The sequence below is a fragment of the Haliotis cracherodii genome, unplaced genomic scaffold, assembly GCF_022045235.1.
Source record: "Haliotis cracherodii isolate W230 unplaced genomic scaffold, xgHalCrac1.p SCAF_18, whole genome shotgun sequence".
Lineage (NCBI taxonomy): Eukaryota > Metazoa > Mollusca > Gastropoda > Lepetellida > Haliotidae > Haliotis > Haliotis cracherodii.
This window is the reverse complement of record NW_027266273.1, coordinates 11,712,220-11,728,151: the sequence shown is the minus strand read 5'-3', so window position 1 is coordinate 11,728,151 and position 15,932 is coordinate 11,712,220. Positions and strand designations below refer to the sequence as shown.

Genomic DNA, 15,932 nt, shown 5'->3' with positions numbered 1-15,932 from the left:
TTCAATGAATGCAATAGTATGGTTGGTTGTGTGCCATGACCCTCCATGCTCTAGTGGGAGAGCCCTGGGAGTGGGGATCACTCTACCTAGGGGAGGGGAGGGGAGGGGAGGGGAGGGTGGAGCCCTACAAAGGGGAGGGATCAGGATGAATGCCACACCCTTGTGATCGAGTTACCATGAGGACCAAGATTTAGACAAGGATGTCAAGGATAAACGATTTAGGTAATTTGGACACGTTTTGAGAATTTTACTAGTATGAAATAATGATAAAATTGTAACATTTTCTGCTTGTCTATATTTGGTAAATCTGTCTGCATTTTTATGCTGTCTGTGTTAATGTTCATCTTATAATTTGACAGGACTAAAGTTAAAATATTTCGGTGTCCCTGGTAGTTTAAGCTTGGTCTGTGTCATGAGTCGAAGCTTGTCAGGCCTTTTGTTAGGCTGTGTGTACATATATATCTCGGAGACAAATATTGTTGATTTGTATGCATACTGTTGTTGGCTTACAAATGTAGGTGTGTTGAATATCTCATGTCATTTTTGTACACGTAAATAATTATATTTTTCCACTTTTAATAACTTTGTACAATTAAAGTTGCCAATGGTAACGTTAGAATGTATGCCAAGTGGTTGATTGTATATAGAATTCCTCGTGACAAATTTTGCATATGAAAATGCAATGAATTTTTTCATCCATTCCAAGTGGTCTGGGTTCCAAAGACATGTTTCTGTTAAAAGCAAATTGAGAAATGGTAAGGATTTTAACACAGAAATAACTTTGACAGAAATATTCATTCTAATTTAAATTAAAAATGACCCAAAGAAAAGTAATTCACAATAAGAAGTTGTTCATAAGACACCCTGTTGTGTAAAAAGAGAGTACCAAATCAATTTGAAAAAGGGAATTAAAAATATTCCTACAAATATTATTTACAGTGGTAAGTTCCAGGAAGAATATTTGGAGTTTTCAAAGTCCGAGAAGGAAAGTTTGATTTGAAGAAAGAAATTATTTTGATCCTGAACAAGTGGAAGACTAAAATTGTACATATTCATGTGAAAACTATATGAAATTTTAAATCTTTAAAAGACAAATTTAAGGAGAGTGCAGAAACTTCATGGAATCTGGACCATCTTGGTTGTCATTGGTTACCGTCTCACAGATACCTAGAATCATGATAATCTTCCCAGAGATCTCGTCTCATCCATACATGCCTCATCCAGTCAAGTTGATGCAGTTAGATCTTGTTGTCTCTGTACACTGTGCCATTATCATCCAAAGATACGAATCTAGCTTTGTCACACTGTCACAATAAAAGGAGAACAGTGGCTTAATCATCACCAAGAAGTTACTGTTTTTGTGGAGAGTTGCCAGGTGTGTCTGTTGCATGCCTGTTATATTGGACAATAGGACTTTCTGCAGGGATTTACCTAGGTACCCAAGGGCAGATATTCAATCCCTATCAAACAATGTTACATTTCCAACTAATGGTATAATTGAAAAAAATATTGTTTTAGTTTGCCAAGGGTGCTTGTTTTTGACAGACTCAGCAACCCATGCTTGTCATACGAGGTAACTTGATGGATCTAGTGGTCAGGCTCGCTCCCCGTTGCGTGGATCGATGCTCATGATGTCAATCACTAGACTGTCTGGGCCAGACGCGATTATTTCCAGACCTCAGTCTTACAGCTGGAATATTGCTGATTGAGCTTTAAACAACAGTCAATCAGTCAATCAGTCAATCAATGTTTTCCACTGATGAAAGTATCAAGAGAGAGAAATGGCTTTAATACTTAGTTTTACATTTCTGTATTGCAGGGTTAAAATACCTCCGAATTTAGATAAATAGAAGTCCAATGGTTTTAGACAGTTTCGCAGCTACAGGCACTTAAATTGAAAATTCTAGGTAAATCCCTGTTCAGAAATCATGAGATCACAGGCAATTGAATCAATAATTGTGAATATTGTGAATCAATAAATTTAAGTTAATCATTACCGTATTCAACCCAATAAGCACTTGGGTCATTGAAAAAAGTAAGCAACTGGTAGCGTGTTATAACACTACCAACAATAACAAGATATGCTTAATAACTGCCATCTCAAGTGTTTTTTTAATCATTTATTCATTGCATTACAAGTACTCATTTGTGGGCGTTTTTGGCACCTTGGCTGAAGCAACTGTTACTTTGTCCATGTGGACTGTCTTCATCGGGAGAGGGGTCTCAAAAGTCACTTCATGTAAAGGGGGGGGACTCCTACAATTTACAAGATGCTTATTGCATTGAATACGGTATTCCATCGTCATTTTATCAACAATAATACGTACACTACTGTTATGTTGTTTCAGGTATGATTCATCACGAAAGAAGTCTCAACATGTTTAAAGATATGCTTGTATATTCATGAACTTTTTAAGAAGTTGAATGATTTTGTTGTTGAAATATTTCCAAATTGTTATTACTATTTGTCTCAGCAGAGGGATGTCATTCAGTAGCTGCAAAAATTGATGGTGAAATTATTGTCAAGTAATAGCTGTGAGTTGGAACATGTTTGTCATTGCCATGTTTCCTTAACCTGGTGATGGTGCAGGTCTTGTTGCTGACTTGCAGCAATGTAAAAGGAATGAAATTATTGCCATGTCATGGAAGTGCTGTTACCCCTGGCAATTGAGATTTCATGTATTAAATTGTTTTTTGAGTTCAAATGAGTACAAATCTTTTAAAAAACATCACCAAAGTGCTATCCACATTTTAATGTCAATTTTCGTGACATGAATGACAGAAAATATTATTTTCTAAAATTATACTGTTTACTTGACGAATAAATTTCACTTGTGTCCATTGGAAGAAATCATGAGAAGAAAGCTTAAAATATGCTGTCAGTTTTACTTGTAATATTTATAATGTTCTGTAACCAACCACATTGTAGTATATAGTGTTTCTCGTTTTAATACATTTCAAAAACGGAATGTCGGAGCAGTTTTATGTAGAGTTTTGATACCATTTTTTTTAGATGACAACGACATGTATGATCTCAGTTGTGATATCAGAATCATATTCTTAACTTCATCCAGTTCTTGAGGAAACTGCAGGACAGTTTGTAGGCACAGTCATGTTTGTTCATGTTTAAAGCATCATTCCTAGGGATGTTCACCATAAATATTCTATGTAGTTTCATGTTAATCCATTTGCAAAGTGCTCCTGAATTTCACCACAGATTTCACACAAATTCATGCCTGAATCAGGTTTACCTATTTGAAAGATGTTATTTTTCATATTCAACAGATGTGAGATATGCAATGTTATTGCCTGCCTTGTTCTTGAGAAAACCCATCAGGAGAAATATTGACAAAAATCTTATTCATTCTTAGTGCTTCTGTTTTGTTAGACTAAAGATTTTTTTATGAACAAATAAACTTGTAAACAAAACGGGCAGTGCCATCTTGGGATGAGAGAATTGATGTTGTAAAAGAAATATTGTGTGTACGATGGGTTTTCAATGTGAAACTTACTTCAGCTGTCAAAACTTGTATTCTGACAATGCTCTTCCAAGAGCAGCCACAAGAGCACCTGTCTCTGGTTCAGTCCCGGTGTATGTTGACAAGTTGTCAGGAGATTGAGGTATTGCGATTGTAGTTTCAATATTTAACAACTTACTAAGATGTAGTGTTGAGAAGTTATATATTTTGTAAGGTGGTGCCATTTACTGAAATATTCAGCTATTAAACTCTCAGATGCCATATTGTAAGATATTTGTTATGAACAGGTTAAGACAATTTGAAATCTTTGTAAATATATGCATTATTTTTTATCATATTGCCACAAAAAATGTCTCATTTCTAAACCATTTCCCCCTGGTATTTAAATAATAGAGACTAATAACATGGAGTATCAAAGAGTAACCTGTCATACATAGAAGTAACCGGGGATGTTGCTGGAATTGTTCCAAATCTGCAGCAAATGTTAGTAGATATTCCCAATTCGGAATAGATATGTCCCAGTTCATGTTGTTATATTTTTGACTGATTCTATGGCTTTGATAACTGCCAATCAAGCGGAAGAGGATTTGTTGCTTAATTTCCCATTAAAGTATCGAACACAATGTTACAGTAACTTTGAAAATTATCAGTTTTAAATTGGCCAACAAAGGTCAGTTAGTTTGGAATAGTGTTAAATTCCTGGTCAAATCTAAAAAGTGGCTGATAGTCCTTTTTGTGTTATGAATATGTATAGTTTGGACTGTTGATCCCAGATAAATGGTATTGTGAGTTTTTTTGACACATGAGATAAAACTTCAGGAATTAAGCTTGAAACTTTAAGACTAAAGCACTTGGTATACATGGTTTCAAACACACTGTTTGTAGATTAGGAGGATTGGGCATATCAAGTTAGTAATAGTGCTATTTTTCTATTTTTTGCTAAGTGTGTAGAAGCTTTTAACTCAAACAGGTTTTAGTGATATCTGGCTAACCTAGCTGTTGCTGGTGAAGAAGTTTGGGCACTGAACTGCAGATTTCTGTATCCATATTGTCTTGTCTGTGGGAACTAAAAGGTCAACCTGGTTTTTGCTTCCTTAAACTTTTTTAATCAATCCGGTGAAAGTGTAAATAGATATACAGCACTGATATAATTTGTGATCCTTTTTTAAAAAGTGACACTTAAAAAGCTAGAAAATAGTTTTATAATTCAATTATTTTCAGCTGTTTTGAGATTACTGTTATTTTGCTGTGGAGAACAGTTGTTCTGATGACGATGGCTTAATGGGAGATTTTACAAGTAGTTTCCGCAAAATGTTTGATTGATTAGAAAAAGTGCCTTTAGAAATGTATGTACGACATTATGCAGGACTTTACAGCCTGTCACAAATCACAGTATTTTACATGCATTATTTTCTTCTAACTCTTTCTCACAACTTTGATATATTCATGATAGAAACGTTTTAAAAGCTGTTTCATGAAGGTTTAAATACTTATCTGAACAATAGGATTGTCAATGCACTGGTGGGTTTTGGGTTGTTATGAATCGATTAAAGCTACTCATCGCAAGATCAGACATTTGCAAAAAGATTTTAGAAAAACCTATCTAGTCTGCAGATTATCCTAGACGCTTAGAGACCTACCTACCCAACAGTCGACATCTTAGTCTAGACTTAGTCATCATCTTGTGTAGTTTAGTGAAACACTGAAGTTTCCTAAGTCTTAAGGGAAGATCTTTTAACATGTTCAGAAAGAAATAGAGACAGTGGGGCAAGTATATTCTAAATAATTTGCAAATCACAAAATGAAGGCTCTGTTCCACAAAGTGATCTTAGCACAATAACCTCAGTCAAGGTTATTGTATGGGAGTTACGATTGTCTTAGCACTAAGATTCTTTGTGAAACACAGCCTCATTGAAATCCGATCTTAGTTCTTGCTAGCGCAAAACAAGGATCTGAGGACACCCCATTACAGGTCGCGAATCTTGACCCACCAATGAAATGACTTAAAAGAAGTCAACATCAGCCAATCAGAAAGCAGCTTTCTCAAGTTATATGGCACTAGTTTCAAACTGGTGACTTACATGCCAGACTTCTTTTTGAACAATGTTTTGTCAAAGTTCCTGATTCAGAATTTGAAAATTGAATAAAAGAACATTCTGGAATGTCTAATAGATGGAGAGATTGTATAGTAGTATTTCCAGCAGGCTATTCAAAGTCTCTTCCATTCAAAAGTTTATCCCACTGAGAGAGACAATCGCTCGTACAGTCCGCAACTGTCGATCAGAATATCCTGTGTTAACCTTTTCATGGTTGCATGATAAGAAAACACATTCGAACTGTCACTTTCCTGATCTGATTAGCGACGCTGTGATTGTCCAATGAAAGATCCCCACAAGGGGATGTCCTCAGATCTTTGTTTAGCGGTAGCGAGAACCAAGATGTGAATTAAAAGAGATTGCAGTTATTAATCACAACACATCAGCTAGATTGTCAAAGTTTGCGAATGAAATACATACATACCAATGAAATTTCAGTGTAGGTGTTTCTCAAACCGGAGAGATTTTATGACAACATGTGTACATTTCCTGCAATGTTTTCCCATGTTCAAGGGGCGGTCGGGTAGCCCATTGGTTGAAGCGTTCGCTCGTCACGCTGAAGACCCGGGTTCGATTCCTAACATGGGTTCAGTGTGTGAAGCCCATTTCTGGTGTTTCCCCGCCGTGATATTGCTGGAATATTGCTAAAAGCGGCGTAAAACCATACTCACTCACTCACTCACTCCCATGTTGAAGCATGAGCAAGTTAAAGGTGTATACATGGCCTGGCTGCCGGCAATACTGTATCATAGCATTACACTGTCTAGTGATTACCTCACTCTATCTGCTTGTCATACCTCATGGTGTTTTTACATGTCAATATTAATCATGTACCATCCAGTCTCACTCGTTCATCACCTTCACTGTGCACAACCATACGTCCTTGTAAACATTTAGCCAAAAACATACACTGTAAAATTTGTCTTTTTGTTAAAGATTTAAGGCTTAGATAAAAGAATTGGTTCTCAGGCAATGGTTTTGGAAAATATTGTGCGGGCGGGTTGTGTCTTTTTCTTCTTTTTGGGGGGGTTGTGCGAACTAGTATGTAACCAAATAAACAGTTGTGTAACCAAACAAACAGTCGTGTATGATCAACCTGGGAAAGGGCCTCCCTACATAAATGTATCTCTTGATGAGTAAAATAATGGAATACAGTATTTGACCAGGGTTGGACTTGGAATATTTAAGGATTTTTTTCTTCTAAAAACTGAATTAAAAACAAAACGTGAGGCAAATTTTATGATGATGCGTGCGGTGCCTGAGAACCAAGACTATTATTATTTAGCCTAATCAGATGCATTTTGAGCTGATAGAAATGTTTGAAATACATCTGAATGTCGCATTTCAGAGATAATCTTTTAACAGTTAAAAAGTATTTATGATAAATAACTGCGCTGTAGAAAAGACATCAGTCTCAAAGATGAAAGACTGATTGGTGGGACATCGTTTTCTTCATGGAATATTGGTAGTAGTCATGTCAGATATAGTCTTTCAGATCGTTCTTTGAGGTATTTCCTGTTTCATTTACAGCGGCATTTTGTACATCTCAGCGGCACATGAATCACTCATTGTAACATTTCCCTGTGTTTTGTATTGTGATCAAAACACATGGAGTCCATCTTTGTGACACATGCACTTGTATTTTGTATTTTGTACATGATTATTTGTTTGGCTGTACATTTCCTGAGCTGAAAGGCGGGAAATATTGTTTGTTTGTACCTCAAGTTGTTTTTTGTGGAGTTTTTGGAACTCACAAGCGTGAGTAAAATGACGCTTAAATATGATCTTGGCTTTGTTCTTATTGGTTATTGTTATATTGGGTGGTTGACGTCCCCATGGCACCCTAAGAAGATCCGGATAGAATTGGTCATCAGCAATCATGCTTGCCATTGGAAGCTACTAACAGGATCGGGTCGTCAGGCTCACTGACTTGGTCGCTGCATGTCATCGTATCCCAATTGCGTGGATCGATGCTCATGATGTCAATCACTGGATTGTCTGGTCCAGCCTCGATTGTTTACAGACAGCTGTCACCTAGCTGAAATATTGCTGAGTGCGGCGTTAAACAACAAACAAACATGAATACTTGGAAGGACCAGGTATGTGGTGTCTTTCATTGAGGAGTGAGTGAGTGAGTTGGGTTTAATGTCACTTTGAACAGTATTCTAGATATTTCAAGGCGTGTCAGCTAATGTGGCAGGACAACTCAAAGTCTCAGACTTTTACCACTTGGGTGAAACCCACCCTGGGTATGGTGCTGACAAACCTAGAAACATAATTTGGGCGAACCGGGATTCGAACCCACAACCATAGGTTTCTAGTGTACGGTACCTTAGACAACTGGGCCAATCATGCCCCTTCTCATTAAGGACAGAAAGAAGAAATCCATTTTCCTCATCTGTTGTTTCTTGGAGACAGTAAGATGTGGGGCAGGCCTGTGGAACAGTGGGGTGTTTGGTAGCAGGACAGGCAGGGATGAAAATTTTGAAATAATTTATTATGGCCGAACATTGAGAAAACTACAGGTGATGGGGATAGAGGGCAAGATTAATTGCTGAATCAGCATCACAACACATTCAAACACACAGACAAGGAAAGCAGTTTGATAGTAAAATAGATTTATTAAGACAGAGTTGTTAAAGTAACAAGTATACCTCACATTAGTAAACTGGAATACCGTATTCAACGTAATAAGCATCTAAGGCGCTCTCAAAATTAGAAATAGGGGGCTCTTGTTAGAATATGATTTTGGTGAAAAAAACCCAAAAGAGTTGAAAGATTGTAAATTTCGTGGTTTATGCTGACAGCCTGAAATTATACAAAAGAAAAGTCTGTGCGTATTATACACGACAGATATATTTTCCAGAATTTAATTAAGGGTGCATATAACACACGAGTGCGTATTATGCATGAATAAATAAGTCTTGCGGACATTAATAAATCGGAAGGGGTGCGAATTGGGATTGTTCACTAGCCAATATACTAACAAATTTCGCTGTGGGCGCTTATTACGTCGAATACGGTAACTGAAAATGTATTGAACAAATGATGTACAACAGAGCATAATATCCTGACAGGAATTTAATGGCTTTGGAAGAAGTAATCCCAGGTCTGTAGCACTCAAGGACAACACCGTATCGTCTGTCGGATAAAACTGTACCACAGCTGTATGAACAGCATAATGCACTGAAATGATCCTTGACATTATTTGTGGAGTATATACCCCAATTTGATTTATATTTAAAGTGGAAGACAAATTGAGATTTAGTGTAAGACAACTTACACATTATATTCTACTCAAAAGATGTTAAAGACAGCACAATTCTTTTATGAAGGAATGCCATGAGAGATTAACTATAGTAATATGAAAGAATCGGGTGTTCCTTAACTTCTTTTGAGTGGTATATATTCTAATCCCCCTCAAAATATATTCAAGAAACTTCTTTTTTTAACAAATTTGCAAACTATTAAAACAATAAGGAAATTTTAAGTATTAATAGTATTTACTGAATATGATTGAATGAAATAACAAATAATAAAAATAACAGCTGAGACTCAAATACAGTCACCTACGCATGTAGTGTCTTGTAAGATAATGGTAACAACAGCAACAGAATAAAATAAAAAAAAATCTCAAAGAGAAAGGTAAGAAACAATGCCTCATCCCCAGGTTTCAAAGGCTCCATCCTTTGATGCAGGATAAAACATTATTTCAAAATCAATAATTATAACAACAGGTTGGTGAACATAAAACACTCAGAAGAAGTAAAAGAACACCAATTCTTCCATATTGCCATAGTTAATTTGTTAACTACTGTAATGTGAAAGAATGCCAAGACAGATTAACTAGAGTATAATGAAAGAATCTGGTGTTCCTAACTTCTTTGGAGTAGTATATTCAAATTAGATCTCTGATTTCTGCTACCAAAGGGCATGTACCCAAACATGTAAATGTGATCAGCATGTCAGCTTAATGTGGGAGGAAAGCCCGAAGTGATGCAGGTCTCAGACGTTTACCACTTAGGTGAAACCCACGAGCACGGGTATGGTGCTGACAAACCTAGAAACATAAATGGGGCGAACCGGGATTCGAACCCACAATCATAGGTTTCTGGTGTGCCCAAGGGACGCAACTCTCCACAGCGAAACGCGGCGCCTTGGACGACTGGGCCACCCATGCACCCTGGAGGTGCATGAAGATAATGGTGACGTTTCAAGTACCACATGAGACATCAGACAAGGCTCAAAAACAATTCAAAATTCCGCTGAGCTAAAACAATTCAAAATTCCGCTGAGCTTGCAAAAATAACCCCCCAAAACTCAACTGCCTTTATCCTGGTGAATACACACAATTTGTGCAAACAGTTATGTTAAAAAACATTCAGTCAAAATATAAGTATTGTTGTGGCTTGTAGGAATATTTTGTTGATTTGAACATTTTATTGAACACAGCAGTAAACATAAATTAAATATGCAATAACTTTGTGTTCCCTTGGTCTTGTCCATCACTGAACTTACATCAACAAGTTCTAACCTGGAATGTGAAATATAAGCTGCTTAGTTTTAAGTCAAGTCTTGAGAAGAATGTCTGTAAGCACATATAATACACCATGGCAGTTTTGGAAAAACATATTGAACAAACAACGTGAAGGTTGTTTCATTGGACCATGAATACAGACATTGTAAACACACACTTTTCATCTCATCATACAAAAAACTACCCTAATAACACCTTTAATTATATAGAAAATATTGGCAATTCACATATATTATGTCCATATAATTACACATGTACAACAGAATAATTATGACTACATAATTTACAATACACACTGTATATAAATATACTTGGGGCTTAAAGGTGGGTGTTGCCTATATTTTTGGTGTCAAGTCTACAGTAAAATAGATATATTCTGTAATTGATAAAAGCCCCACATAACACTGTGACTGTTTGGTGAATGGTCATGTGATTTAAGACTGAAAAATACATTTCACTGGTCCAGCGAGTTTGACATTGCAGTTTGCCCAATATTAAACTCAGATCTTAAGGTTCTACTACACCAAATCAGTACCAGTTTGGACAGTGCGGTTTTCGTAGGGAGCCTTCAGTGCAGATCGAGAGATATCTGCAGGCTGTGATTGGAGGATATTCTGTAAGATTTTTATGTCTTTCAAATGTACATCCATCCAGTTAGTAAAACTGACCATGTTTTTCTATATTTAGTACTGTCTTTTTCAACATGATGACTTATGCTAAATGTGACCACAGCTATTTTCAAGTAGGTGACATTTCGTGCGAAACTGGGGGTGTTGTGTTTAGCTTCCGGTACTCGGAAAAGGAGCTGACTAAGCTAGTCATTTTTTATTTTTTTATTGCTGCTCTAAGGCCAAACTGTGCACACACGTACAGGTAATAGCTGTTGAATGCTTAGTTATTTTAAAAAAAAAATATAACGTTACTATAGAAGTCTTTGGGAAAACATTTGGTTGTGTGTAACCTTAATGCTCGCTACCGTGATCTGATTTGAATGAGATTGCAGTTTGCCTGTCGAGTGAATCATGTTTTCCTTGTTAAATCAAATATACAACTAATTAAAACATGATTGATGGATCACGAACACTGTTATAATTTTTGGCCAGGAATAGATATTTAAACATAACCACTTCCAACTGGATATCTACAGTGAGTGAGTGAGTTTGGTTTTACCCGCTTTCAGCAATATTCAAGCAATATCACAGCGGGGGACACCAGAAATAGGCTTCACACTTTGTACCCATGTGGGGAATCGAACCTGGGTCTTTGGCATGATGATCATCTACTTTAACCACTAGGTTACCTGCCAACATTTCAATCCTGAACAACTGTATTTACTAGGGCTGGGACGAGTCCAAATTTACTATCCGGGTACCCACCCCCCTATTACCCGACCCTACCCGGGTACCTGCTGTAGGTCTCAAGAGGTAGGTACAAAATGTCCGATTGAGAAACGTTTGACTGTAGCTCTGGTAAAATGTGTTTAGATACATGTATGAAACGATCTGGTGTATACACAGAAGTTGACTGAAGTTTATATTTATTCAAACATATAAAAGTCAGAAGGAATGGGCGTAGTAGTCAGGAAGAACTGCGAACATTAGTGACTTGTAGTTTAAACATAGAGTATTAGATACTGTTTATCATGAAACAATATATCACGTGACTAACCATGGGTCCGGGTAGTCCTGTGGGTACCCGGGTCCTAATCAGTACCCACCCGACCCAAGTACCCGAGTTACCCGTCCCAGCCCTAGTATTTACACATAATTGACAGTTTCTACCATTGTCAATACTTCAGGGGTTTGTGTACATTGTACTCCTCCATCACCATCAATACATACAACCGCTTTCTGGATGAGCTGCTATTCATAACCCACGAATCAGGCCACTGCCTGGATCCAGCGAGAAGAAAACCAGAGAATGGTCCGACCAATGAAAACTCAGAATACATTGCACAAACAGCAATATTTCCTGGAAACATGTTCCATAGCAGCCATGCCCACAGGCCCAAGTCAAACTGAAGCATTGAGAACTGGTTCAGAATTATTGCCCTTAAATGCTACAAGTCAGATAGGACCATCATCTTTGGATTTCCACTTGTCCTCAGAAAAACTGACTAGCCTTGGGCCAGCAGACAAGAGTGAATTTCGAAAATTCGAAGGCTGTACAACTGTTCCCTAAAACTGTGGCAATATAGAACATAGCCAATAAACAGGAGTAAAAGGGAAACAAGTGAGTGAGTGAGTTTGGTTTAACGCTGGTTTTAACAGTATTCCAGTTATATCGCGGCGTGTCAGCTTCATGTGGGAGGAAAGCCCAAAGTGATGCAGGTCTCAGACGTTTACCACTTCGGTGAAACCCACGAGCCAGGGTATGGTGCTGACAAACCTAGAAACATAATCGGGGCGAACCAGGATTCGAACCCACAATCATAGGTTTCTGGCATGCCCAAGGGACGCAACTCTGCACAGCGAATCGCAGCACCTTAGACGACTGGGCCACCTGTGCCCCCGGAAACAAGTGAAGACTCTGGCATCCTTACAGAACAGCATAAAAAGGCGATGCTGTATACGTCATGCTTACAGGCACAAAAGAGGAGTTAACAAGGCTCCCAGTGAGATTACAGGCAGTGATGGAGAGGGCATTATATGTGGAGAATCAAACCCAGACTTTCAGTTTGATGAGTGTACACTCAACCTGGCCACCGTACTGCTCCAATACCATAGACAGATTTCTATCAAATCTTTCATATTTACAAATATAATATATTTATACAATATTATGCTTATTGAATGTGTATAACTATGCCATTTAAACTACCTATAAAACAAAGTTGATAAAAAGAATATTAATGTATAGATGTCAAATATCACTCCATGTTTTTCTCTGTACCACTTAAACAGGCTTCATTCTTTAGACTATTTCTGTGAACAATCCAATCTTATTCAATTCAGATCTTGGTTCTTTCTACTGCTAAACAAAGATTGCTTATCACATCAGGAAAGGGATGGTCGGAATGTGTTTTCTGATCATGCAACCTCGAAAAGGTTAACACGGTGTATTCCTAACGACAGTTGCGGACTGTACGACTGATTCCGTCAAAAACATCATGTGTCTCTCTCTTCAGTGGGATAAACATTGGAATGGAAGAGACTTTGTATAGTCCGTGGGAAGCACTGCCATACAACCTAGGCATCTATTAAACATTCCAGAATGTTCCTTTGTTAAGTTTTAATCTTTTGAATCGAAAACTCTGTCAAAAAATTGTTCAAAGCATTGTGTAGCATGCAAGTGCCAGTTTGAAACTTGCTGTAAAGCTCGAGAAAACTGCTTTCTTATTGGCTAATGTCAACTTCTTGTTAGTCATTTCATTGGTGGGTCAAAGTTCGCAAAAGGTCGTGATATGACCTGTAATATCCTCAGGCCTTTGTTTAGCGGTAGCAAGAACTAAGATCTGTTTTAATAAGACTGGTTAACAATCTATCAAATGAGATCATTCAGAATATACGTACATACAACATGATTCAGGCATGAACTCAGTGTAAACATAATACTACAAATATCTGGAACAAAACATTCACAACCATAATCTCAAGCTGTGTACATCAGCATCCATATGTCCACTCTGATACACATGTGTCATTGCAACCATGGATACACAGGATAAACCCAACTAATCTCAGGTCATTGCAACCATTGATACACAGGATAAACCCAACTAATCTCAGGTCATTGCAACCATTGATACACAGGATAAACCCAACTAATCTCAGGTCATTGCAACCATGGATACACAGGATAAACCCAACTAATCTCAGGTCATTGCAACCATGGATACACAGGATAAACCCAACTAATCTCAGGTCATTGCAACCATGGATACACAGGATAAACCCAACTAATCTCAGGTCATTGCAACCATGGATACCAAGGATAAACCCAACTAATCTCAGGTACTTACAATCACTGCCCACTTGATTGAAGAGTGAGTGAGTGAGTGAGTGAGTTTTACACTGCGATATTCCAGCAATATTCCAGAAACATTTTGCGTTTAGTGGGCGTACTGTTTTATTGAAAACATTAACAAAATTAATGATTTAGTTACTACAGGTATTTTATATGTTTATAATTTGTCAACCAAATATAATGTATGCATGCCTCAAAAAGGGGACCCGCGATGATCCGGAGTAGACCAGGTCTTCAGCAACCCCTGCTTGCTGTAAACAGGGACTATGCTTGTTGTAATAGGCAACAAACAGGATCGGGTGGTCAGGCTTGCTGACTTGGTTGATGGAAGTCAACGTATCCCAATTGCGTAGATCGATGATCATGATGTCATTCACTGGAATGTCTGGACCAAACTCGATTATTTACAGACCGCTGTCATATAGCTTGAATATTGCTCGTTGCGGCGTTAAACATCAAACAAACAAACAAACAAACTCAGAATGGGCAGTGTACACACCGGACTTCCGCCCACCTGCCACCGCCAAATCCTTCGCCCCTCCCAGATTACTACAACACCAAGCTGTTCCCCTGATCCTACAAGTCATCAACTCTGATCCCCACACCCGTACAGAACTTGCATATAATTACTGCAGGCATCTAGATGTACAACACAACTGACAGTACATTTAGGACACACTTAAGTTTATGAATAATTTAACCTAATAATTCAAATTATTTTTCATTTGCCAGGATGCGCTACAAATACAAAGTTCTGACAAAAATAGTAAAATGCATAGAAAAGTAGATAGTCACAGCAAACTTTCTAATGAAGAGAATAGAAGTTAATACTTGTTACATTAAAATGATGCTAAATGTTCTATTTCCTTCATAGATGTAGCATCTATAGTCTCCCAAAAAACTATAAAAAATAAAAATAAATAAAATAAAAAAATCCCCCCAAAATATATATTTTGATATTTAATGCAAACTACGGTTTCAAAGTTAACCTACTCCAAAAATCTGTGACCCGTTATATGAACAAGTGTGGCCTTGTCATTGTGAATGGAAAAAATGTCCACATGAAAAAAACCAAAGCATCAGGCACCCTTTGTAGTTTTCATACATGCTTTGAGAGTGGCTTTCCATGTACGCCAGTATAATTAGGAGAGTTGGAACGGTATTTTGAATAGTTTGACGTTTCTTCCAGAAGACAAGATTCTTTATCCTCTAACATCAATCCAATGCTCCCAAGCTAATATTAAAACAAGATGTCCATGTTCCTGTAACCATGGTAACAAGGTTACACCATCTATCTTTGTGAGTTATATCCATTACAACATACTTATTTGTTATCCTTATCTTCCAGTGATATATCCATATTTGTTATAACATTGTTCAATCCCTATCATTGAGTGTTATATCCCTTAGGACATGTTTGTTATCCTTATCAAATGTATCCGTATTTTTGCAATTGTCCTCATCTTCCAGTGATGTAACTTATGCTTGTTTGCCATCCTTATTTTTGAGCGGTATCTCCTCCTTGTCCTCATCGACCAGTCCGGCCTCGTCAGTGTCACTCCCACTGGCTGATGATGTGACATACAGGTATTTATAGAACAGCGTCATGATGGCGAAGATGATTGTGGCAACACCCATGAGAGCGGCAAACAGGAAGAATTCTGCAGTCTAAACACAGCAAACAGCCACCATTAAATACAGCTATCTTTAATAACTAGGTAAACAAACAAATAGTATCACATATATTGACCGAGTAAAGGACCGATCCTTTGATATTCTGGGAGGAGCCCTGGGATTTTGTATGGAGACTAGACTTATTTTCAGCTTCAGCTGCAAAACCAGATCTTTTTTCAT

At 37.5% G+C, this 15,932-nt stretch overlaps 1 protein-coding gene across 1 annotated transcript in view; it reads right to left on the bottom strand.

Moving 5' to 3' along the window:
* Positions 1–9,853: 9,853 nt before the first annotated feature.
* Positions 9,854–15,932, bottom strand: part of LOC139465771 (solute carrier family 15 member 1-like) — a 53,004-nt gene continuing 46,925 nt past the window's right edge. The window contains exon 24 of the mRNA XM_071247662.1: positions 9,854–15,746. Coding sequence (XP_071103763.1) covers positions 15,558–15,746 — 189 coding nt within the window. The 3' untranslated portion in view covers positions 9,854–15,557. The remainder of the gene's footprint in view (positions 15,747–15,932) is intronic.